At 40.9% G+C, this 25,222-nt stretch overlaps 1 protein-coding gene across 6 annotated transcripts in view; it reads right to left on the bottom strand.

Moving 5' to 3' along the window:
• Positions 1–25,222, bottom strand: part of igsf9ba (immunoglobulin superfamily, member 9Ba) — a 93,190-nt gene that overhangs the window by 31,128 nt on the left and 36,840 nt on the right. For all 6 annotated transcript variants that reach the window (XM_049576442.1, XM_049576441.1, XM_049576438.1 and 3 more), the window contains exons 4-6: positions 16,231–16,382; positions 6,328–6,445; positions 1,730–1,871 (exon numbers count right to left, since the gene is read on the bottom strand). In XM_049576442.1, coding sequence (XP_049432399.1) covers positions 1,730–1,871; positions 6,328–6,445; positions 16,231–16,382 — 412 coding nt within the window. The remainder of the gene's footprint in view (positions 1–1,729; positions 1,872–6,327; positions 6,446–16,230; positions 16,383–25,222) is intronic.

Genomic DNA, 25,222 nt, shown 5'->3' with positions numbered 1-25,222 from the left:
TCCAGTGTGAAATACTGCAAATTACTAACATTTTGCTAACGGCTAACACTGCACTATTATTACTATTTAGGAATAAACTTTGAATAAGTTTCACACCCGGACAAAATGGCAGTTTTCCTGTAAATCAATTCTTCTTTGCCGCTCTAAAACAGTAGTTGCCAGTGGCTGCATTGAGCAACTTGCTGTGTAGGCTCCTGTTTTAGAGCAGCAAAGAAGAAGTGATTTACAGGAAAACTGCCATTTTGTCCAGGTGTGAAACTTATTTAAAAATTAATTAATAAATTACGTGGTATTGGATCAGTGCATAGAATCTCACACATGCCAATACCAGGTCCAATATTTTGGGCAGGGGCATTTGAGATACTGGTCTCGGTATTGGAACTAAAACATGGAATCACTTTATCTTACATTTTGTTAACAATATTTACATCTTTTTGACAACTACAAATCTTAAAAAGCCAGAATTTTCAGTGGCATCATATCCTATGAAATGAAATATACTAATGCTCGTTTTTAAGGTTGGCACATACGCAGGCTGTTTTTGCAGAGTCTCTGTTATTGTTGGTTGCCCAGCAGACTCTTTGGGTGCTGCTGAACATGATACTCACTATTATCCCATTAATGAAAATTCACCGCAATCAGCCCAGGCCGTTCTCACGCACTGTTTGTACGAACACCTGCGACAAGTAATGCACCATAATTCATATATATCCCACATAACCACGAGCCAGTAATTCCTGTACAATCCGTGTAACTGGGAAGGCTATGGGACCAGTGCATTAACAGGCGCAGAGAAGGAAGTAGTATGCATAAGGAGGCAGGTTGGGGTGGTGGATGGGTCACAAAACACAGGACTTCCCCCCAGGACACTGACGTTACAAGTAACTTTACTTGCCAAAACCTAACCTCTGTAACTGAGCCGTTAAATGTGCATTCTCATAAGATATCATATGAACTGTTCTAAGAGGATACGTTTATTAACGTAATGTGATAGTGTTTGCGATCCACAATAAAATTGTTTAACATCCCATTCCTATATAGTACAGAATTTAATTTGTCAAGATACACTATAATGAAATAAGTAATGTAATTCATATATGTTACAACTTCTTACCTAGGACTACCTTATAAACCTACCCATCCGTTAAGAAAATTAAAAGAACATCAAGATTGATGCCACGAAAGCTGTTTAAAATTAGATCGGACACTTCAGTGCACTTCCTCTGTGGAAGTCCTTCAGACACTTGTTTTCACTGCCAGTCAAACGCCTGTTCACTTGTTCTTCCTTCCCACTTGTTCTGTCTGTCACTTGTTCGCTGTAAAACCCTCTCAGACTCTAAAGACCTGCTCTGGGGAGTCTGCGGAGGTCCTGGCTATGCTTCAGAGCATCACTGCATGAGAGGCATATGATGACACAAGGCCTGAGTCAGGTGGTATTGTCATCAGAGCGCACTAACTCGCCTGGCACTGTCCAGACAGCCCCCCACCAGGCGCGCTCTTGCTGCCTCTGGGGCCACAGTAGGACAGGACACCAACACACACACACACACACACACACACACACACGAAGGGCTCAGAGACACACAATGTCACCCACATCAGAGAAGCTCTGGGATGAATGCAGCCTGTGTGATGGCGCTTTAAATGCCTTTAAGTCTCAACCTCACCCAGGTTTTTTAACTGTTTCCCTGCAGCTACAGTACAGAAGTGAACTTGATCATAACTTTACTTCTTGAAGTAGACGTTGTCCTCTTCCCAGAACCAGGTGTAGGTCAGGTTGCCAGGATACGCCTCCGCTTGGCAGGTGAAGAGTGCATTCTGGGATATGTTTACAGTGACGTTTTCTGGTGGAGAGACGATGTATGGAGGCCCTGAAAGAGGCAGACACAAGTGTTTTAGTTTGTTGTAGTCTTCAGATTTAACCTGCAAGCTAAGCTGATATGAATAAATAGTTTCTTCTTTACACATCCATCAGTTACAGAGCAACATTTGCATTCACTCAGAGTCGTGTTTCCAGCCACCTGATGAATGTAACTCTTTCTCATTTTAGCTTTGTTTTTGGTCTCCACCAGCTCCTGAGGGAAATATGTGACTCTCTAGCTGCTAAATGCTCCACTATGTTCACATGCTAGTTGCTAACTGTGTCTGTGTGCTGTTTTGGGCTGAGCAGGTGGTGTACAGTGGGGATTTTGGGCTTTGACCGTGAAAACAGATCCCTGCTGCATCTGAAATGAGTTTCTTTAGGGAGGAACTACAAATATTTTTTTTACTTAGCCCCTATGAAATGGTTGAACTATCCATTTACAGTGTGCATACATTAAAGTGAAATAAGACTTTTTATTCACACGATGGACAAATTATGAGACGATGGGCCCCTGGGCACAGATATACAAAAGGCCCCACCACCTCTCCACCACAGGAACAAAACACAGACTTTGTGGTTGCTTTGCCTAATTTTTTTGTTGTTGTTTTGCATCTCTTTGTGGTCTTTTCTTGTCTCTTTGAGGTTATTTTGAGTCTCTCTCTGATTGGTACGAGTTGATTTGAGTTACATTTTGCAGGTGAAGGCCAGGGGAGCCCCTGACATTTTGGGCCTCCGGGTCTGTGCCTGGAAGGCCCATTTAGTAATCCATCCATGATTTACACATCTGTTTTTATCAGCAATGTTTAAAACCCATTTTACATACAATATAAACATTTACTTATTAATTCAAAAGAGGAGTACATGAAAAAGGCAATAAATAGTAAGATAAAAATGACAAAAACTCACATACTGTAATATGCAGGCCATTCTTTACAAAAGAAGATCAGACCTGTTCATCTGTGATTTGGTGCAACAGCACAACAGTTTTGTTTTTGTTGGATAAAAAGTATCATTAGATCCTAAAACATCCTACTGAACTATATGCAGGCCAGCTCTGCTTCCACTTTGGGATAGTGGACATTTCTGTCAGTAACAGAGTGAGAAAGAGCACACACTTTGTTTTATTTACAATATATCACCACAGTCTGAGGTGAAATACAGTGACCAGGCAGCTACTGTTACCTTAACAGTAGCCAGCGTCGGAGCTTATGCATGCTTCACATTGTAACCTCCTCATCCCCTGAGGTGCTCGAGGTTTGCTCTTAACTCTCAATAAAACAGTAGAAGCCATGAAAGGTAAGCTGTCTTTTATGAGTGGGCCCAGATACAAGCCTCCTGGTTATTTTCCTCTCAGCGCGCACGGCTTTAATGCATCAGGTGGGACCGTTGACGGCACTGTGTGCCTCACAGTGTCTCACATAACAATTAAAAACAGATCACGGGAGTGAGAATCATGACTCCTCAGATATCTGCTTGTTATTGCTCTGAGTCTTAATCATACCCCGCATTTTATTCCACAGTGCTTTTCATGCCAAGTGTTCATCCAAACTCAACTACAGGACAAAATGTTTTATTTGTTTCTTATTCTACCTGACAACAGGTTTTATAGTGTTACTTAAAGGGACAGTTTGGATTTTTTTGAAGTGCAGTACTTATCCATAGTCAGTGTATTATATACAGTAGAAGTCAGTCGGCACGCCCCCCATTTGAAGAAGCAGACTGGAATCCGACATGGAAGCTATGTAACGTACTGCTGTGGATGGGGGCCAACAGCAAAATGTATTTTAGCCACCTAAAAAAAGTCCCACCTAAAAAATCAGGAACAGTTTAAGTTTAAGCTATACTGAGAGTATTTTTACCATCTTACCTTGCCATCAGTCAGCTCATTCCAATGGGGAAAACGTTTTTCGAAGCAACTTTTTATGTCGCGGCTGCAGCACACTTGGATCACTACGGATGAGCAGTATGGAGATACTTTGTGGATTCAATTCTGTGTTCTTGGATGTTAGTCTGGGGCGCTGTCTACCACTGGTGTGCTGCCCGTTCCCCCCGTCAATCTCCGCAAGGGATGTGAGGACTCTAAAACTTCACCAGGGCCTCCATCGGCATATGGGTGAGTAGATAATGACTGAATTTTCATTTTTGGGTGCACTATCCCTTTAACCACTGCTTCGACCACTTAGCTATTGTGTTACTGTGTGACATCGGTGAATCCGAACTAACCACTTTTTATGCCAAAGTCACATGATAACACAAACATACTAATTGATCAAGGCAGTGGTAGACCAGCAGCTCCTGTGTTCAACAATGTTAAATCACTGTTTTTCTCAATGGAGTCTGGCTTTCAAGAGTGCGATGTAACGGTTTCTGTTACCCATCACAAATCGGTGTCTTGCATTAAGGTAAAGCATTGAAAATACTCTAAATATAGCATACACTTGAAGTGATATTGATTTTTTTAGGGAGTTATAATACATTTTGTTACCGCACCATCCACAGCAGAACATTGCTTAACTTTCATGTCAAACTCCAGCCTGCTACTCCGAACTAGGGTCATGCCAACTGACATCTACTGTACGCACTGTATGCACTCAAATCAAGTAGCTCTGCAATAAGAGATACTTTTATGGGTTCAAATATTCAAAAGTCTTTTGTGCAAAATGTTTCCCTCTGTGTCTTAAATTTGCAATACATGCAAAAACTAAAGGAGGAAGCCTGTTACATTTATTTTGGGATTGTGCAATACTTTTGGCCTAATGATTTCAGTCTGTTTTCCAATGATTATAACAAACTATCCTTCCCAGCATATGCCATTAGCTTTAATGATGGGAACACTGCTTGCAAAAAAACTGACTCAAAGACTTTCACCTTGTTTACAAAACTGGTTTAAAAATTGATTCTGTTAAATATTTGAAAAAAATATATTATTTTAATAATTAAAAATGTCTCTCAGGCAGCACGGTGGTGCGGTGGTTAGCACTCTTGCCTCACAGCAAGAGGGTTGCCGGTTCGATCCCGGGCGTGGGAGCCCTTCTGTGCGGAGTTTGCATGTTCTCCCCGTGTCAGCGTGGGTTCTCTCCGGGCACTCCGGCTTCCTCCCACAGTCCAAAGACATGCAGATTGGGGACTAGGTTAATGCTAGTGTGAATGGTTGTTTGTCTCTATGTGTCAGCCCTGCGATAGTCTGTTGACCTGTCCAGGGTGTACCCTGCCTCTTGCCCGATGTCAGCTGGGATAGGCTCCAGCCCCCCCGCGACCCTCAAGAGGATGAGGTGGTTAGAAGATGAATGAATGAATGAAAAATGTCTCTCCATATGGGACAAATTTTCAACAATATCTTGGACAAGAAAACATCTGACACTTTCGAGAATTTAGTTGTAATATTACAAGAAAAATGTTGTCATATTTAAAGAATAAAGGGGAAAAAAGTCTTCTGTATCAAATATTCAGTAACTGTACAATAGACAATCACACCTATGTAATGCAGTCATCCCAATCCAATCAAAATCATTTGGTTCACTTTATCTTTTTCTTTAAATTTAGTCTTTTCTTGAAAAATTCTGACCTAATTCTGGACATATTATACATTGTCGGGTCTTCCTGCATGCAGGAAGGGAACATACAGGTAGTTTTGTCCTGCTTTGATGCGATGGAAAGAAAGGAGTCCACAACTGAGCCACCACTGCCGCAGTGTGTTGTGGGTGAAAGAACGAGGGTATCGTAGTATTAGCGGCTCCACTGGAGGCCTGCAGACTTAATGCAGTTGCATCACACGCACCGCTGGTTACACTATCCACTGGGTTACAACACAATGATTTTTTAATGTGTGTTTGCAGTGAGTGTGCACATGCATTTACTATACAGGGAACAAAGGGGAGAGTAATTCCTCCGCCCTGTTTGCACCTACAGAAGTCAAGCATTAAAATAGACCTGACGCTAACTCGACCATAAAAGCAAGATGCTCAGTTGCTTGTTAAATACACACTGTTAACTCCCTGCTGTATCGGGAGAGTGAGAGCGAGCACTGGAGGCTGGTATCACAACCATCTATCTGATCTGTGTCTAGCAGAGAGCCTAGTTAATGGACCGGAGACAGACAGTGACGCTCTCACAGACAGATCCTGTTGTACACACATGGCTGTGCACAAGAGCACGTACACATGCACATACACACACACAAACACACATAAGCCCCAGACTGAGCTATTGACTGACTGATACAGACTCAGAAGGTATGTTACATACATCAGTACACCAGAGAGTTGCATGGCTCTGCTTTTAAATGCTGCTACAGTAAGGTATAAATAATAAAACTACTTCAGCGATGCAGATGCAATATTTGGCCTCAGGAGGAAGAAACTAGGAAACATGTTTTTCATTTCAGAATCACACTCATTAACACTTATTAATAAGCTCTTAATCAGGGGCGTCCTCTCAGTGTGTTTAAGCTATGAATACAGTACCTTGTACCAGCAGACGGGTAGTGTGGAGCACCTCTCCCTGGTCACTGTAGGCTCGGCATGTGTACGCCCCTCTGTCGTCTCTAGTGATGCCAAGGATGGTTAGACTGCCATCATGTACCTGTGGTCACATGCAGGGCAGGCAGATGAAGTCTCTGACACAAACCATTAAAATGATAATGTGATAAACAACAAGTTTCAGGTTGTCAAATACAGTGGCAGAGGAAAACTTCAGATTAAAGGTCCAGCAGTTAAACGACTGGCAGAAAAGTAGCCTAACCAGCAGCAGTATTGGTAATCAAATAATCATTTAAGTTGTTCTCTAGGCAAAAAAAATCAAACTTCATTGATTCCAGCTTCTCAAATGTGGATATGTGCACCATTTCTTTGTCTTCTATGAAAGTAAATTGAATACTATCAAGATTTTTATTTCTGGTCTGACATAATGAGCAATATGTTGGCTATTGTGAGAGGCATTTTTCACTACTTTCTGACATTTTATAGGCTGTAAACAAATAATTGCTTAATCAAGAAATTAACTGTCAGATTAAACAATAATGAAAATGAGTGTTATTTGATCCTTTACTTGAGAAAAAGCAGTAATACCACATTGTAAAAAACACCGCATTACACTTAAAAGCGTTGCACTAACATGTTTCTTATGTACATAAGAAGCATTAATAAAGTATATTTATATGATCAAAAGTAAAAGTACTTCATGTAGAAAATGTGAGACTTATATTATTACACAGTAAATCATTAGATCATTCTGACTAATGCATTAATGTACTGTTGTAATTGCTTAAAGTGAAGCTGCTTTTTAACTAATTACATTTTTTAAGGGCTGCGCCTCATAATTATTTTCATTATCGATTGAGGCATATGTAATTTGCACCCAGGTGTATATTCCCGGGTGTCGTATCAGCTGTTAAAGTTTATGTGCGGAGTGCCGTCAGCAGCTTCATACATCCTAAAAATTGAATGTAATATGTCAACTAAGTCTAAAATTTATGAGCCAACAATGACTCACACAGTGCCAGAGTCCCCATCTTCTGTTGAATGTCCCGTGCTTGACTCATTCAACCACTACATTTTACTCCCTCCATGGTCTGTGTTTCTCTTCGTACTACGTCACCTGACATTCAAGCAGTTTTTTTTTTTTATTTGTGATTTTTTTTCTTGTAACTTTCCCACTTTATTGCTTAGAGAATATCTGAGACGAGGGGTGGGGGAGAGAAATGTGACTATTCTCACTTGGGTGCAAACAGACACTCCAGTTGTTTAATTGAGTCTATTATAAGTTTTTTTTTTTTTAAGAGAGGCAGAAAACATATTTGCTTGAGCAATTACTTCATTATATTACCCCTTCTTTGTGTAAAATCTTAGTTGCTGCCAAACTTCCCTCTGAAATGTAGTGGAACAGGTGTAAGGTGGCATAAAACAGTACAGGTACCACAGACTTGTACTTTAGTAAATGTACTTAGTTACACACTCCCACTCGAGTAACTCTGCGGTGAGTCTCCAAAGAAAACACATCAAACACTTAAAAGTCATGAATGCGTCATGCTTTAATTAACTCTCCAGGTCTGATTCCTGCATGTTGTAACCTTGGAAACGTCTAACCCCATGTTGCTGCGCGTCCCCGTGTGCAGCCTCTGATGAGAACCAATAAGTGGCGAAGAAACACATTAACCAAACCTAATAGAAAAACCCTCATAAATTATGCAACAGGTTGCGAGAGGCTCTGTCCATTCAAGTCACACACAGCTGTAGTCTGTCCATTCATGCAGCTGAGGGGGAATCTGCTACGCCTGCAGAATTATTCCTATTCATCTGTCTTCCCAATATTTTAGAGCCCAGAGATGCTACTAGCGGATCGACACGAGCTACATTTAACTTCTGTCGGTCTGCTGGCAAACTGCATCATCATCATCACAGGATAACACTTTGTGTTTCACTGTTGTGTAACATACGACACGTGTGGTGTGCTGAGAGCTCCGAGTGTAAACTAAACACTGGAGTGTTGTGAAGCATCGATTTGTTGCTTGGAAGGAAATTTGTATTGATTTAAAAAAGTTAGAAGAGATGAATTGATTAAAACTGTCTTTATTTTAATTACACAGCTGCAGTAACTACTGTCTGGCTGATTTGGCATGTTCTGTGTTCCTGAACATACCACTAACTTTCACTGACTGGACATTGCGACACTTTTTAATTTCATTTTCACTGACGATGATGAAGATGTGTGTGTTTTGAATGAATGTGTCCTTATGTCTGGAATATGATTCGTGGGCTGGGACATCTCCGTAGCACCACAATTTTAATTTAAAACGGTATGTTTTACTTTTCCCAAAAAGCTTCAGCAATGCGGATATTGCCTTTAACCCTATTGCGATTTCCATAATATTTCGATTAATTGTGCACCCCTACATACAGCGGAGACCCACAAACTGCATTGCCCACAAGCTAACAAGTAGCTCGCTCATTAGGAAACATGTTAAATAATCAAACTACACTCTCACTTAATGTGATGTGCCAAGTAGTCAGTGGTAGTGGTGTCCTAGGCGAGCCCCCCCCCCCCCCCCCGGCGTTCTTCTTTGCATGTTCCTTCTCTCCACATCCACTCCTGTCAGTAGTGCAGTGGTAGTTGAGTGGGCACCAGGGTGCTTTTGTCGTTTTGACATGACAACGATACAGCGTGTTTCGGGGTTCGCATGACAGGATAACGCACCCATCTCCCCCAGAGAGCAGGTAAAGTGTAACAAGCTGGGGAGGGAACCCAGAAAAAAAGGCTTTGCTATGCATGTAGTTGTGTTGTTGTGGCGCTTATGTAATAGTGTTATAGTATTACAAAAAAAATAGTAAAAAGTAGTAAAAGATAAACATTTTGAGCTTTTCTTCCTCCATTCGTGGTGCCCCCTATGAATGACGGCGCCTTTAGCATTCGCCTATACTGCCTGTGCCACAGGCCAGCACTGTTAGTACAGTAATGATCTGCCTGCATAGATTAAACTTCCTGACCAACCACTGTGTTGCTTTTTTGTTGCCAGTTTTTTAGCAAAATACTGCATAGCCAGCAGAGGTGTAAATTCCAAGTTTTGTCACAACACCACATTATATTGAGAAGAAAAAATGGATGCTAATGGAGACACAGATTGCCATGGGGATTTCAAAATAAAGGCGTATCTTAAGGATAATGACAATTTGTCGGTGAAGATTCTCAGTCATCCAGGTCATGGTAATCAAAAGTGCTATATCGTAGGCAACTGGACTTGCTTGCGTTTCTTGAAGACGTTTCGCCTCTCATCCAAGCAGCTTCTTCAGTTCTAAATGACTGGTACAGAGTTGCAGGCTTTAAACCCTGTGTGGGTGGGAACCCCTGCAGAGTCGTTAGGGTCTGATGTGAGCTCTTAGTTTAGATAACTACAATGTTTTCACATTGCATCGATGACATCGTTGATCACTGAATCGATACATCTATCCAGGTTGATGTATTGTTACAACACTAACGACCCCAGTGTTGGGGAGTGACTCATTACATGTAACAGAATTATGTTGTAAAATTACAGAATAAATGTAATTGCAACCAGTTACAGTAACTAAAAAAATATGTAATTAAATCTAAATTAAATCTAATCAAAATGTTGGTGATTAAAAAAAAGGTTACATCTAAATAAATACTTTTTTGTTAAAAATATTACATATAGAATATAACAATCATACTGCTGCTTTGCATCTTTTCACTGTGCAGGTATGTCTTCTTTTGGTGTACTTCGGGTCAGCAAAGTCATTGGGACAAATTTAAATGCCACATTTATGTACTGATGTGTTTAGGACTTTTCAGCTTTATGTAATAAATTACATTACTTTGGTGAAGTAATAAAAATAGTTACATAACTCATTACATGTTTAACAGGGTAACTTGAATCTGTGACGTATACATTTCAAAAGTGACCTTCCCATCACTGCCAGCAGGTGAATTTACCCTTATTTGCAGAAATCTTCTTTTTTCTAATCCTGGGATTTTATGACGCACTGAATTTATCAAAATCAAATTAAATCTCCTCCAGTGCAGACACCACATGCAGCAGTGACTGTAGCAGACTTCCACAGACAGTAAACTGAACAGGACCTGATGATATGTAATGGTCATCAGTCCACTGCAATACTGTCTGTGCCAGAACTGAACTCAATCCAAGGTGAGGGGGAGAAGATTAAAGAACAGGAGGAGGAGGAGGAGGAGGAGGAAGAGGAGATGAGGGGGGAAATGGGGACAGAGGGAAAGCAGAAGCAGTAGATAAGGTGAAGCATGAGATGGAGGCAGAATCTCAATTTGTGTCACACTTCACTGACACATCCAGAGAGACTGATACAGGCTTCTGAAACAGCAGGAGGTTGCTGTTGTTTTTCTGCTTGCTTATCATCTGAGTGCACTTCAGGGAAGATCCTTATAATCCCACCAAGGCTTCCATCCTCTCCTCCAAAACTGTTTTGTTTAGTACCTTTGTTTTATGGCCCTTTTCTACTGTGCAAATAAAGTAATAAAGCAAAGAAAGGAGGAGACGGACGATTCCTCCTCCTCTCCACTAACCCTGTCTGTTACATTCCTGCCTTTCTCCATGACGTCTCCATGGATCTGATCATGTGGGTGAGCAAATTTACCCTCACGCACACACAAACACACACACTCTCTTCTCACCAGAGGAAGGAGCTTTCCCAAGTTTGTGCTCGAACATACACTCCGAGTGGCCAAATGGATGACGGCAACTGATAAATGCTCTGCTTCAATATTTCCTCCGTACATAACAGTGCAGCTAGTGAAGTATGGCATCGGCTCTAACTAGATTTTCATTTTTAGTGTAACATTCATATTAGGACTAATGTAAAATTGATGCAGGAGAAGGAGATTAATAATGCATCAGAATGTTGTCTAATCATTTACTGAGGGAATGGTGTTAAAAGGAGGCAACTGCAGGGAGAGAAAAAAGGGAAAATGAAAGAGAAAGGAAGAAGAGACTCTTAACAGGCGCTGCAGCATGCTCCTGTCACTTCCTGTATCACACAGGCAGCTGTAAAGAGTTGATAGCAGCAGACTGCAATATCAGTGACATATGAGAATGTGAAGGCATGCAGAAAAAGGAAGAAGGCAGCCACCTTTAGGAAAGTTCCAAAAATTATTATAAGGCAGTGTGAAAAATGCCCTTTAGCACTGTTGTTCTTCTATTGCGTATTCAACATGTTATGTCTGCTGTGATTTAATTTTCTGTTTACCTTGACCTCCCTCGTTTGCTTCTAATTCCTGCTTATGCAAGAATGATAATCGCCAGAGTGCCGGTGTGAACTTGTTGCATTTGAGTACTCTCTCCAGCTCCACGTGTAGGTGGAGAGAGTACTTGTGGTAGTATAGTGAGAGCCAGAGAGCAAGAGTCTCTCCACTTGAGAAAAAGTGACATTTGCACCTTTTTACTCAAGATGCAAAACATCCCGTGGCTGATGCATCATCGTCTGCCGAAGCTTTTGGTGCTTGTGAGTCATCTGTAATGAAACAGCGTGTTAAATGTCTTTGATTCTGTGCGACTAATGCCACGATCCAACCACCTGATGTTTTATTGTTGATGGTTTATGTTGCTTGAGACATTTCGCTGCTATCAAACCACACTGAAGAGGTGCCAGAAATATCTTGTCATGACATCAGACTGTCTGCTTCTGGGAGTTTATCCACAGGAATAAAAGTCATGCATCACCACACAACAAAGAGGGTTTAGAAATGTGAGGTGGGCTGCCAGTAGCTGTTCTTAACATTGTTTAAGTGAGTCAAGGTTTAATTTAAAAGGGAAGCAGGAAGAGCCTGACAGACAGTTTTACCGCTACGATCGTTGGCTGTTCTCATTAAGCAGTCAGATGTCTGCAAAATTTAACTTATTGTCAACTAAAACCATACAGAAATCAGTTGAAAAACTGAAATACATACTTCTAACTAACTGACCCTTCACTTAGCCCTGCCCCTCGAACACAGACTGGTCAATTATACCGTAGCATCGGCCACCTCTGACAAGGGTCTCATTTCAGATGTCAGGCTGGTTTTGTGGATTTCAAGCTAAAAATCGTGCCTGTGGCATGTGTTTTAATGACATCCGTTACCTGGAGAGGTTGGAAGAAGATATACGTTTCTTCCCTGTTCCAAAACCAAATCACACCCCGAAAAATGTAGGGTTAGCTAGCTAGCCACTGAAGGTATAGCCTACTGAATGTATACATGTATTGATCTCTGACATATCACTACCGTCGGTAGTATGTGTATGGTCTGGGTAGATTGTAAAACTGATTGCCCTTGTGGGATAAATAAAGTTGTCTGAACTTAACTGAACTGAACACATGCTACTTTTGCTTTTCGATTATTACAACAGTGAATAAAGACCTACCCTGCTCTACAGGAACCAGTGAAAGGAAGAAGGGAAACTCGATGACATTCAACCAGCTGTGTGTCATTGCAGTGTGTGCAGATGAATGGTATCAGGCTTCTCTTGGAGCTGCTGGACCTCCACCGCCAGACCTTGGCTGCTAAACCTCTGCCGGCAGACGGAGCTCCAAGGGAAGCCAAACACCATTCATCCGCACACATGGTGATGACACACAGCTGGTTGAATAACTGCAAAATTTCCCTTTATATTCATCGTCCTCTGTCTTGATCGCCAGTGATGTTGTGGTTCACTTTTACACTGTTATCTGTACAGTTAGGCTTTCGCTTCAAACACATATTGCAGACCCCTCTGTCAGCTTCTCTTTGAAATCTCTTTTTCGTTTTTCCCAAAATTTGATAATATTTCTTCAGGGACTGCAGTTAGTTACAGTGTAGGCTCCATGTTAGCTCTGAAAACTTGATGGACCATCACAAAGGGGCAGGGCTTTGCAAAGGGCCAACTGAGAACATCTTCTTACCTGTACTCTAAGAAACTCAAAGGACCAAGGGCAATCTCAACCAGCATTAGTGTCATGAAGAGGCTGTAGCGGGCTGAGTTGTAAAGTAAGGGGACACTGGTAACTATGGAACTCGAATACCTAAGAAATCCAGTGTTACCAGTAGTGCCATGCTAGCTTGTTGGGAAGGGAGCTAAATAACATGTTAGTCTCCCCTTTATAGACCCCTCTCCACTTTAAGCTACTCCCATGCAGTTTTGAGGAAAAACACAAAAGTTTTTTTCCATGCATCACAAATGTTATTTTTGTCTATTGTATTTGAATATTTAAAACAGTATGGGAATTGCCAAAAATGAGTATGACTAGACAGCTGAGACTCTAATGGAATCAGTGAGCCCAATTTAATTTATGTGTGATGATGTTAACCTCCATAGCAGCCATTTCATTGAAGTTAGACCATTCTTTTAAATGGACATCACTGTATAAAATGACCTGTAGTGACCTCTAGGATAGTTGCAGCGTCATTTACAACCACAAACTAGAGACCTCTGGGATTCAGAAGATGTAGCTGTCATAGGTACAGTACAGGCCAAAAGTTTGGACACACCTTCTCATTCAATGCGTTTTCTTTATTTTCATGACTATTTACATTGTAGATTCTCACTGAAGGCATCAAAACTATGAATGAACACATGTGGAGTTATGTACTTAACAAAAAAAGGTGAAATAACTGAAAACATGTTTTATATTCTAGTTTCTTCAAAATAGCCAACCTTTGCTCTGATTACTGCTTTGCACACTCTTGGCATTCTCTCGATGAACTTCAAGAGGTAGTCACCTGAAATGGTTTTCCAACAGACTTGAAGGAGTTCCCAGAGGTGTTTAGCACTTGTTGGCCCCTTTGCCTTCACTCTGCGGTCCAGCTCACCCCAAACCATCTCGATTGGGTTCAGGTCCGGTGACTGTGGAGGCCAGGTCATCTGCCGCAGCACTCCATCACTCTCCTTCTTGGTCAAATAGCCCTTACACAGCCTGGAGGTGTGTTTGGGGTCATTGTCCTGTTGAAAAATAAATGATCGTCCAACTAAAAGCAAACCGGATGGGATGGCATGTCGCTGCAGGATGCTGTGGTAGCCATGCTGGTTCAGTGTGCATTCAATTTTGAATAAATCCCCAACAGTGTCACCAGCAAAACACCCCCACACCATCACACCTCCTCCTCCATGCTTCACAGTGGGAACCAGGCATGTGGAATCCATCCGTTCACCTTTTCTGCGTCTCACAAAGACACGGCAGTTGGAACCAAAGATCTCAAATTTGGACTCATCAGACCAAAGCACAGATTTCCACTGGTCTAATGTCCATTCCTTGTGTTTCTTGGCCCAAACAAATCTCTTCTGCTTGTTGCCTCTCCTTAGCAGTGGTTTCCTAGCAGCTATTTGACCATGAAGGCCTGATTCGCAGTCTCCTCTTAACAGTTGTTCTAGAGATGGGTCTGCTGCTAGAACTCTGTGTGGCATTTATCTGGTCTCTGATCTGAGCTGCTGTGAACTTGCGATTTCTGAGGCTGGTGACTCGGATGAACTTATCCTCAGAAGCAGAGGTGACTCTTGGTCTTCCTTTCCTGGGTCGGTCCTCATGTGTGCCAGTTTCGTTGTAGCGCTTGATGGTTTTTGCGACTCCACTTGGGGACACATTTAAAGTTTTTGCAATTTTCCGGACTGACTGACCTTCATTTCTTAAAGTAATGATGGCCACTCGTTTTTCTTTAGTTAGCTGATTGGTTCTCGCCATAATATGAATTTTAACAGTTGTCCAATAAGGCTGTCGGCTGTGTATTAACCTGACTTCTGCACAACACAAGTGATGGTCCCAACCCCATTGATAAAGCAAGAAATTCCACTAATTAACTCTGATAAGGCACACCTGTGAAGTGGAAACCATTTCAGGTGACTACCTCTTGAAGCTCATCGAGAGAATGCCAAGAGTGTGCAAAGCAGTAATCAGAGCAAGGGGTGGCTATTTTGAAGAAACTAGAATATAAAACATGTTTTCAGTTATTTCACCTTTTTTTGTTAAGTACATAACTCCACATGTGTTCATTCATAGTTTTGATGCCTTCAGTGAGAATCTACAATGTAAATAGTCATGAAAATAAAGAAAACGCATTGAATGAGAAGGTGTGTCCAAACTTTTGGCCTGTACTGTATATTGACAATAAAGAGTTTTCTTAGCAGTTACCAAATCAGCAGTGCTTGTCATCTAATCTAATTCTAAAGAAAATCTCACAAAAATGTCCAAAGTTTTTGATACTAAATCACAGCACAGATTTTTTATGAAGTGTTCCTAAAGGTCTTGGTTTCTTAATGTAGTATTTTGATGGGATTTTTGACCATTTTAATCAGTTCTCAAGTGGTAAAAATGCTTTAATTTAGCACCAAAACTGGGTAATAAAGACATAACTGAGTCATGAATTGTCATCATATACTTCCATGATAATGTTCTAAGCCCCTATACACTTTGAGCTTTAAAAGTTTGAATAGGTGCCTAACCAACACAGTGTTTGTGACATATTTTTGAGTAAAAAAACGTGCTTTGCTGTATCTCTTAACCCTCAGCTTTCAGATGATGTATATCACGTCTATGTGGCATAAACTTCTGTTCTACTATCCCCTCCCTAAAGATCCCCTATGGTGGGTTTTCAATGGTTAACTAACTGTAAGTTCCATTTTTTGTTGTCCTTTGGCCTAAAGCCTCAGCAATACACATTTCAGAAGTATGAGTATATATTTAGGGTTTTGTCACACACAAAAAAAAGGCAGCAAAACAACAGAAGAAGCTGATATTAGCCTGAGTGAGACAGAGTCCATAACATACTTCCAGTACAGATGGACTCAGTGGATAACACCATCTGTGCACAAACCCTGCTTCTATATTTGCACACAATCATAAATTAGAATTATGCCCATTATTCATCATCATTCTTACCGAATATTTTGCATTGGTAGCGAGCTCCTCCCCCTCCCTCAGCCAGCTGATCATTGGTTTTGGATTTCCCTGGGCAGAGCAGCTAAGCAGAGTGCTTCCCCCTTCCTTCGCCTCCACATACTGCGGCGGCGTCGCTGTAAATGTAGGGGGGGCTGTGGGGAAAGGGAAAATAGGAATCACGACATCAGTTATGAAATCTTAAAGGACAACAATAATCATTACACTACATTAAAGCCTCATGCCTGCTGTTGTGTTTGAGTTTGAGATGTTTGTTTTCACATGTAGTATCTTTATATAGATACAGGCAGTGTCAGTCGGTCCACCACTTAAGTCCAAACTGAAATATCTTAACTATTGCTATGAAATTTTGTACAGGCATTCATTGTCACCTGAGGATGAATCCTAAATGACTTCGGTGATTCATTAACTTTTCATCTAGCAGCATCATCAGGTTAAATTTTGAGTTGTTCAATACTCAAAAACCTGCAAAACTAACGACATTCCCATCAGCCTCAGCTGTACTTGGTGTTCAGCACTACTTAGCAAAATGTAGCATGCTAACACACCATACTAATACAGTAAATATTAAAAACATCAGCATTTTAGCACTGTCATTATGAGCATGTTAGCATACTAATGTTAGCATTCAGCTCAAAGAGCTGTTAGACTTAGGCTGTAGACTCTCAGACTGGTCTCCAGAGTCCAGCAAAATATAAAAATTTGCATATGATTTCTGGATTTAAGTCAACTCTTTACTTACTTCAGCTGCAGAAATGGACCAGTTAATCAGGACACAGTGTACTCTGCGGAGTGATGTATTATATTCTATAGCTTAGAAGTACAAATATAACACGCACAAGTCAAAACAGCACAACGCTGCCTCAAGTCCTCATCAACAACAGCTAAAGTTACCCGTCACATACACATAAGCAAAACAGTCTCTTAGTATATGTAAGACCTCAAATGCAAGTGGTTACATATCAACAAACCAGCAAAGCCTACATAATTTTATGCATAATCAATGATAACAGATTCAGAAAAATAGAAATGTATGGCAAAGTAGCATGATGTCTTATGCCCAGTTCAGACTAAAGATTCACGATGAGACGAGTTGAAACGGGAAACTATTTGCAACGCGCTGTTCTGCAATGTTCTAAAATCCTGCCAGTTCACACCAATGCAGCTAGATGAGACAGAGTACCATCTCTCTGCAACAACTCTCTGTACCTCCGTTCTGATTTCCAGCTTTTCAGGCTTATTTTGTGGCTGAACATAATTTGTAGCTTCTTAAAATATGAATGAGGATAGTGATAGTGAGATACTGGCTACAGTTGCATTTGTGGTAGTGATGAAACGGTGGAAACCAGAAACAAAAGGAGCATTAGATGGACTGTATTCATAATCAATACGGGACAATAACATATATATATATCCAGCGGCAACTAATCGGTCAATGAGAATATGTGCATACTTTAGGTTCTAAAACCAGCTGCCAACGATTAGACCAGCAGAGTTGCGGGTGACACCATCAGCCAGCTTTAGTTGAGCTCAGACTGGCCAGTTCACACCGCTGCAACTTTTCTTTGCAAAATTCTTAAACGGTTTCACCTTGTTGCTAATGTTTGGTCTGAACTGGGCTTTAGAGACCCCCCAGAATTTCACAAATCATGTTTTCAGAGGAGCTCGTGTCTAATTAAAGGAGCCAAGGTCCACCTAGCTCTCCTGTAATCCGCACCCTGGATACCATTATGTTGGCAGAGATGACAAACTTATATCTGACCTTATAACCACAGTTTGACAAAAGACTTGTCGGCATAGGCTTTTTACAAATGTAAAACCTTCATGGTTTACAAATACAAACATTAATAGCTGACCTTGTTTGTTTCTGTCAAAAACTTTACTTCTTTTTTTATATAGCAGTGGTCCATGAGGAAAATGCTTTCTGGGCCACAGGGGACTTTTTGTTGCAGTGCTGTTGGTGGCCATTGGGACAAAGTGGCATCAAGGCCGAGCAGCAGTATTCAGCTCTCCTAACACATGCATGAGATAACGGGTGATGCCACAGCTTTCTGAAACAGCGAGACACCAGACTGAACAGGGACAAGTGATGCTGACAACCATCCCTCCGTGTTGCCATTTATTCTTCACAACCTACAGACACCACTTAGCAGCATCGCTGCATTTCCACCTGATGTTTCTGAGCTTCACTAACAGCCACAGGGGAGCTCTTCCCCACCTACTGCAGGCCAATAAACTGTAGTTCCCTCCGCCAGCTGCTTTCAGTGTTTCAACATAATATTTTGATTATAAATAGTGGCACTGTGTTTAGTAAAAGAGGAGAAAAAAAAAAGGCGCCGCTATACAAGTGGGTCACCGCTTGCCGCTGGGAGTGCTGCCATGCTTCAGACTGCACACAAGCACCTGGCATAGAGTAAACAAATCGCCCAATTAGCACGTTTAGACATCTGCCTGTCCATACTGCCCTCTCACTCTCTAACACTCATTACATTAGATGATACAGTAGACTGATGGAGATTAAATGCATGACTGGTTTATATATTGCTTGCTCATGGGGTTGACGGGTCAAGAGTTACATTAAAACGATCATGATGCATCATTATAGTTATCAATGGGCAACATGCTTCACTTTGAGTTTGTGCTTTAATCTTAAGACATTTCACTAATCCTCAATGGTAGCTTTGATCAGTCTCTATTATATAAAGTTTCCCTCCAGACACGCTGTGAAATAACTATACTGATCTGTTGTTGGAATACAGGAAGTGGCCAAACAGAGTGTAACGTGGCCCTTCACATCATGGGGGGGATTGGGTTGTATCATTATTTGGAGATTTTGTTTATTTCTTTAGAGTATATTAGTTTGTTAGGGCTTTTTTGGTAAGCTAATAACATATTTGAACTGATACTTATTGAAATATAGCCTGATCAGCTATCACATATGTTCCCCTATGTGTTCAGTTTAGTCTGTTAAGGCCATCTTAAAGGAATACTTCACCCAAAAAATGATCATATGATAATCAATTACTCACCCTGTGTTACATTGTATTCTTGAAGAAAACTTAGTCTTCCATGCATGCCTCCACGGTGAACAAAGAATCCAAAAATGGAGGAAATTCTAGATGAATCGGAGTAAAAGGGGGCCGCGTGTTACAACTGTAAAACTACATCAAAACATGTGTTCACAAACACTATTGGCACAAATGCATGTGTTTGGAAAGTATTGAGCATATAACTGGATAAATGAGACTTGAATTATACCGCACAAGTTGTGTGAGAGTTTATAAAATTATGTTTTGATAGAGTTTTGCTGTTGTTACATGCACCCCGTCTTTACTCCAGTTCATCATCATTTTCTGCATTATTGGATTTTTTTTGCACACCAGAGGCATGCAAGAAATACAAAGTCTTCTTCACAAATTCACGAGTAACTGATTTTTGATTGATTTGTAAGTGATTTTCTGGTTTTAGTATTGCAGCTTGAGTTTAGTTCTGTTTAGCTGACCCCTCTGATGGGCCCATTGCATTGCATATGTTTTGTTATACCTTATCCTTATCTGCTGTGAGGGTCTAAGAACAGAGGGATATCATATACTGTAAAGCCCTCAGAGGAAAACTGTGATTTGTGATACTGGGCTGGGCTTTATAAATAAAACTGAATTGAATTGAATTGAATTGAATTAAACTGAATTGAACTGAATTGAATTGGATTGAACTGAATTGAATATTTTGTAAATTTTGTTTCATTTTTGGATTAATAAACCCTCTTCTTAAAAAATCTACTGTACCTGTGCTTCCTCATGCCTCCCAGCTCAAAAGCCTCTAAAACATTCTTTTCTTGCAGAATTTAATCACCTCACAACCCCTCAGATTTAACTGGTGACCCTTTGCAGGGGCCCAACCCCTCAATTAGGAACCATTGGACTAAACTACAAAACAGTATAAAAAGTAGGTAAAACTAACTCTACCATAACCAGCTACAATAGTAAAATGCATTGGCATCATTAATGTAATATATTACAATACAATGGGGATTTTCTGCTGAATGAGTATAGTTTTAATACTTAAGATAAATTTGGAAAGGCATTCACTTGTAACAAAGTATTTTTACACTGTAGTATTGGTACTTCTGTGTACTTCTTCCACCACTGTAAATTCTGTTATTAATCTTAATCCTAATTCAGATTTTTCTCCAGGGATTAAGCATCCGTTGACAGGAAATAGGTGGCACACATGGCGGTGACAACAGCAGGTACATTGGTCAACCTGGGAGTTGTTTCACACCACAGCTCGTCACAGCCGAGGTGTCACCACGGCTGAGAAACCTGGGAGTTGCTCTACAAAAAAAAAAAGTATCACATCTCGCCCTACTTACTGCAGCTCTTCATCAGTTATATACATTAAAAGACGCTTGAAGATCTTACACTCCCACTGTTTTTCTTTGTAGACCACACAGCACATCAGCAGATGGCCTGGATGCTACAGTCAGACGCAGGGTTCGGCCTGTTCTTTGAAGGCTTACATTCGCAAGTTACTTCCTCACTAACTCCAGAGTGCGTCTGCATTTTATTCCCTCGCTTGGTCTTTCTTTTCTTGTCTCTGCTCCTAAGAGACTATGGCTACATAGAGTACACATTTTTCATTGATTTCACATCATGAGCCTCAAACGTGTAACGTGTGTTTCAGTGTAAACTGTTGCAGGGAGAAGAAAGAGGCTCTCAAGGAGACATTCCTCCCTCTTCTAACATAAACAGGTATCTGGATTGTAATATGTTTTAATTAAGAGAAGAAAAGATGAACTGACTTCCCACACTCATATCCTACCTTTAAAGGCCAAGACACACCAAACCGACATCAAAGAACTGGTTGCAACGAAGGCTGATTGTTGCATAGCCTCACCTCGCCTGTGTCTTGGCCAAAAAGATGTACTGAACACACTGCAGAGACTACAGCCAATTAGCACATAGGTTCTGCGCCTGTGTGAGAGAAAATAACTCTCCATTCCAGCAGGCGGCCGTATTCTGTATTTGTCCCTCCAAAAAGGAAACTGGAAGAACGACAGGATGGATTCAACACGCTATTACCCAGTTAGCAAATTAAGAACACAGGCTGATGTTGAAAGAAAAAGTAATATATAACAAGAGCTACCGACCAATAACAGGCTGAATCAGCTGAAAAAAAGTCGACAAGGGCCGACAAGTGCCAGCAGTGCAGGACACACCACAAAAACTAGGTTGACAGACGTTCATCGGCAGCCTGAAATTGATCAACGGCCATCTGTTGGCTTGGTGTGTTGAGGCCCTTATGGTGGGATCACATGTTACAATAGTGTTGACTGTCAGGCGATTATAGAGCCACAAATTCTTGTCATGACTACACACTGGACATCGACCAAACATATATATGACAGTGACATTCATGTAAATAATACAGTAAATGAGCAAACAAAGCAAACAACCAATTCGAAATGTTAAAAAACCAGATATATCTGCCAAAACCAGATATTTCACAAAAGCTAGTGTCTGTATCATATGAAGTTGTTTTGAGCTTTAAAAGCACCACTTCTATGCAGAAGGCAGAAGATAACGTTCTCTTAAAGATTGACTGGGCAAAGCTCTTTTTCCTCTGGGTAGCTGCCTCTGTGTCCGCAGCTGTCTGTACCAAAGACTGCCTTGAAAGCAAGGGGTGCTCATTCTGCAGCCAAACCTGGTGACTGAAATGTCCCCAGAATTAACAAAAACCTCAACTGAGAGGTCACGACTTATGATACGAATGTTCGACTTAGGGGAAAGCCCTAATCTATATATATATGTATATATATATATATACACATGGTTTTGTACACATTGTCCAACTCATGGGTCCTTATTGGGCTATTTGGGCCAATGAGTGCAATATGACGAATGTGAAGGAAAAAAATGTCCACTTATTATTCAAATTTGCATCTTTGGGTTCCACATGAACCTGAGCATGATTGCTCACATGGGCTCCATTTGTAGCCACAATGGGCCCATTAGTGACTGACAAGGGCAGACACACATGGGGGATATATGGAGGTGGTGGACAAATGAGCTGGCATTTGGGCCCCAGTTGGGTCAACCAAATGACTCCTAAATGCCAGCTCATCACTAACCCAGTGACACAGTAGCAGGGTCTGTGCTTTTTTTTCTGTTTGACTGTAGATGGTTAACTGAAAATCATGTCAAAACGCTGGTGCACTGGTGCATTTTTCCCTCCTCGATAAGCTTGCTGATGCTTGAAAGAGAAGGGAAGGACAGGAGAGACAAGACTGGAGAGAGCAAAGGAGGAGAGGAGGGAGGGCAGAGAGAGACAGAGAGAGAGTGGCCTTAGTGTCTTTTTCGGGCACAAGGCCTTGCCATCTGACACCTGCCACTGAGTGGGCACGAATTCCCTGTCCGCTTGGCAGGAAGTTAAGGCCAGCAAACAGGAACTCAAAGGAGGAGTGTATGCAAATACCAACAGCCAAAGGAAATGGGTGCCCTTAGTGTCTGTGTGGAGGCCAGACGAAAATGGCACCTGCTTCCCTCACAGACACCCATTTAGAGGACGACAGTAGCATAAAGTCTTCATATGAATTCTCTTTCTGGACATCTTGACTCTGGAACAACTGCTGCTTTTGGTATTTCCATGAATCTCTGTCTTTAAATGCCCCAGTAAAACTAAAAATCTGCACGAGTTCAACACATCCAAGTATATATGCATGTGTGTAGTGCATCTCTACAACTAAACACATTACATACATGAGGTCATGTAAAATGCCATCGCTTAATATGCCAAATATAACATGACATTCAGGGATATTATTAGTTCTGCTACAGCCCAAAGAGCTCAGTTTCTGTTGAAAGGCCTGACAGGAGTGGAGAGCAGCAGAAGAGGGAGGGAGGGAGCAGTTGAAGTTAAGAGTGAATACTGATGAGGAAAGCTACAGAGATGCAGTATGCCTACACAACAAGACATTGATACACACACACACACACACACACACACACACACACACATGCACGCCCACAGACGTTCCCAAACTCCAAACATCACGAGAGTGTGCAGGTGACGGCAGAGCAGGCCCCATTCACTCTTCAACTACAACTTCAACCAGCAGACAGAGATCCCATTTAGCCGCATATAAACACACACAATGAGACACTCTCATGTCAATGTTGATGTAATGCGCTGCACAGTGCAGAAAGTAATTTGCAGTGTGTGCGCGGCACTCACACACAAACGCGCACAAAAGAAAACATTATGTACTGCATTGATAATAACCATTTATACACATCAGCATTTTTCATTCCAAAGTGATTATGCTGTGCAATGGGACTTTATAAATGGTTCTTTACACAGTATTTCGCATACGGCGCGTTGTACTCATTATTCAAATACAAGAATTGCACCCATTGTAAAACATATGCATGATCAAATCGAATATGCATGAGTTTCACACAGTGCCAAAAATATACATGTGAATGAGCTTGACAGTTTGCTCGCAAAGTCTCTCTCTAACAACACAGAGGATTACAGCTCTCTGAAGCTCGAGACCTGTGAAGCTTTAACACAAGAAAATCACCACTTTTGGCCTCAACTGTTCTGTTTAGCAAATATTCACCCACTCGCATTAACCAGTTGCAGAAAATCCGACTGAGAAGTGCAAGGAACGCTGCAAAATGAGACACCCTACAATGAATCTGCTGCATTTAATCCACTGCATCATGCCTTCACTGCAAAACATATGAAACAGCTTAATATAATATCTGTCTAAAAAGCATTCTTCATATGAAACAGATACAAGGCTTAAAAAAAACAGCAAACACAAAGGCGTCGTTGTCTCTGTAGTCTCTGAAACACTGTGAAGACACACTTCACATAGGATTCTCTGAGCCACTGGGGCATTCCTGGGGAATGCAAAGGTGCAGATTTTTTTTCCGCCTGGTCATCAGTTTGATAGCTCTCAGACTATCACAGACGATCCCTGCCGGAACTGCCTTAAACAGGCTGCAATCAATTCTCTTATAACCAGCCTCTCATCCCTTTTTTAACACCTGGGCCTTTTGAAAAGGAGCTGCAGGAATGATCTAAAACAGAGTGTAATGGTCACTTGTTCAAATGTGACGAATAAAACAACATAGAAAACCTTAAACTGTCACTAACAGACAGCTGGATCAAGGAGGCAAGAACCAGAGGGACTGCAGGGCCGTTTCTCATCATTAGTTTCTTCTTTTTGTTTCCAAAAAAAAAAAGACAAAAAAAGTATAAGTAAAGAGAGGAAAAAAAGGATTGCATGAGGGCGCATGTTACTATATGAAAAGTACAACAAATACAAGAACAGTTTGCACACAAAAATCAACCAGAATGCTCTTTTTTTAAACAATATCTTTACTCAGCACAGGGGAGTGTAATTTAAAATATCTGTAAATTTAAATATCTAAAGCAAAGGAGGGTAAAAAAAATTAACTTAATGCATACTTTTCTCTATACAATGTCAGTAAATAATGACAAATGCTTTTCATAATTTTCTATGCATGTCTTAAAATGTCTTGTTTAGTCCAAAACCCAAAGATATTTACTTTACAATTCACTTAATTTAGAAAATAAGAAAGCAGCTAAGTCTCACATATGAAAAGCTGGAACCACTGAATGATTTTTCTTAAAAAATGATGAAAATTGACAGCACTGAAACAGATAACCAAAGGGTGGAAAAAAACTAGCCCCCCAGATGTAATAAAATGGAAAAGTAGGATTCAAGAAGTAAGATTCATGGAGAAAGTGACTCTCAAAATAAGGAATAGGGAAGATGTGTATGTGAAAAGGTGGCTTATAGAAGATGGGAGACTGTAATTATACTGTCACTATATTTAATGTATAAAAATGTGTACAGTGTATGAGATATTGGAGCTTAATAGTTATCATCTTCCACTATTAGTTAGCCAACATCTATTAAACTGTTTTATTCTCTATCATT

The sequence above is a fragment of the Epinephelus fuscoguttatus genome, linkage group LG5, assembly GCF_011397635.1.
Source record: "Epinephelus fuscoguttatus linkage group LG5, E.fuscoguttatus.final_Chr_v1".
Classification (NCBI taxonomy): domain Eukaryota; kingdom Metazoa; phylum Chordata; class Actinopteri; order Perciformes; family Serranidae; genus Epinephelus; species Epinephelus fuscoguttatus.
Note: the sequence above shows the minus strand (reverse complement) of the source record. Positions and strands in the feature narration are given on the sequence as shown.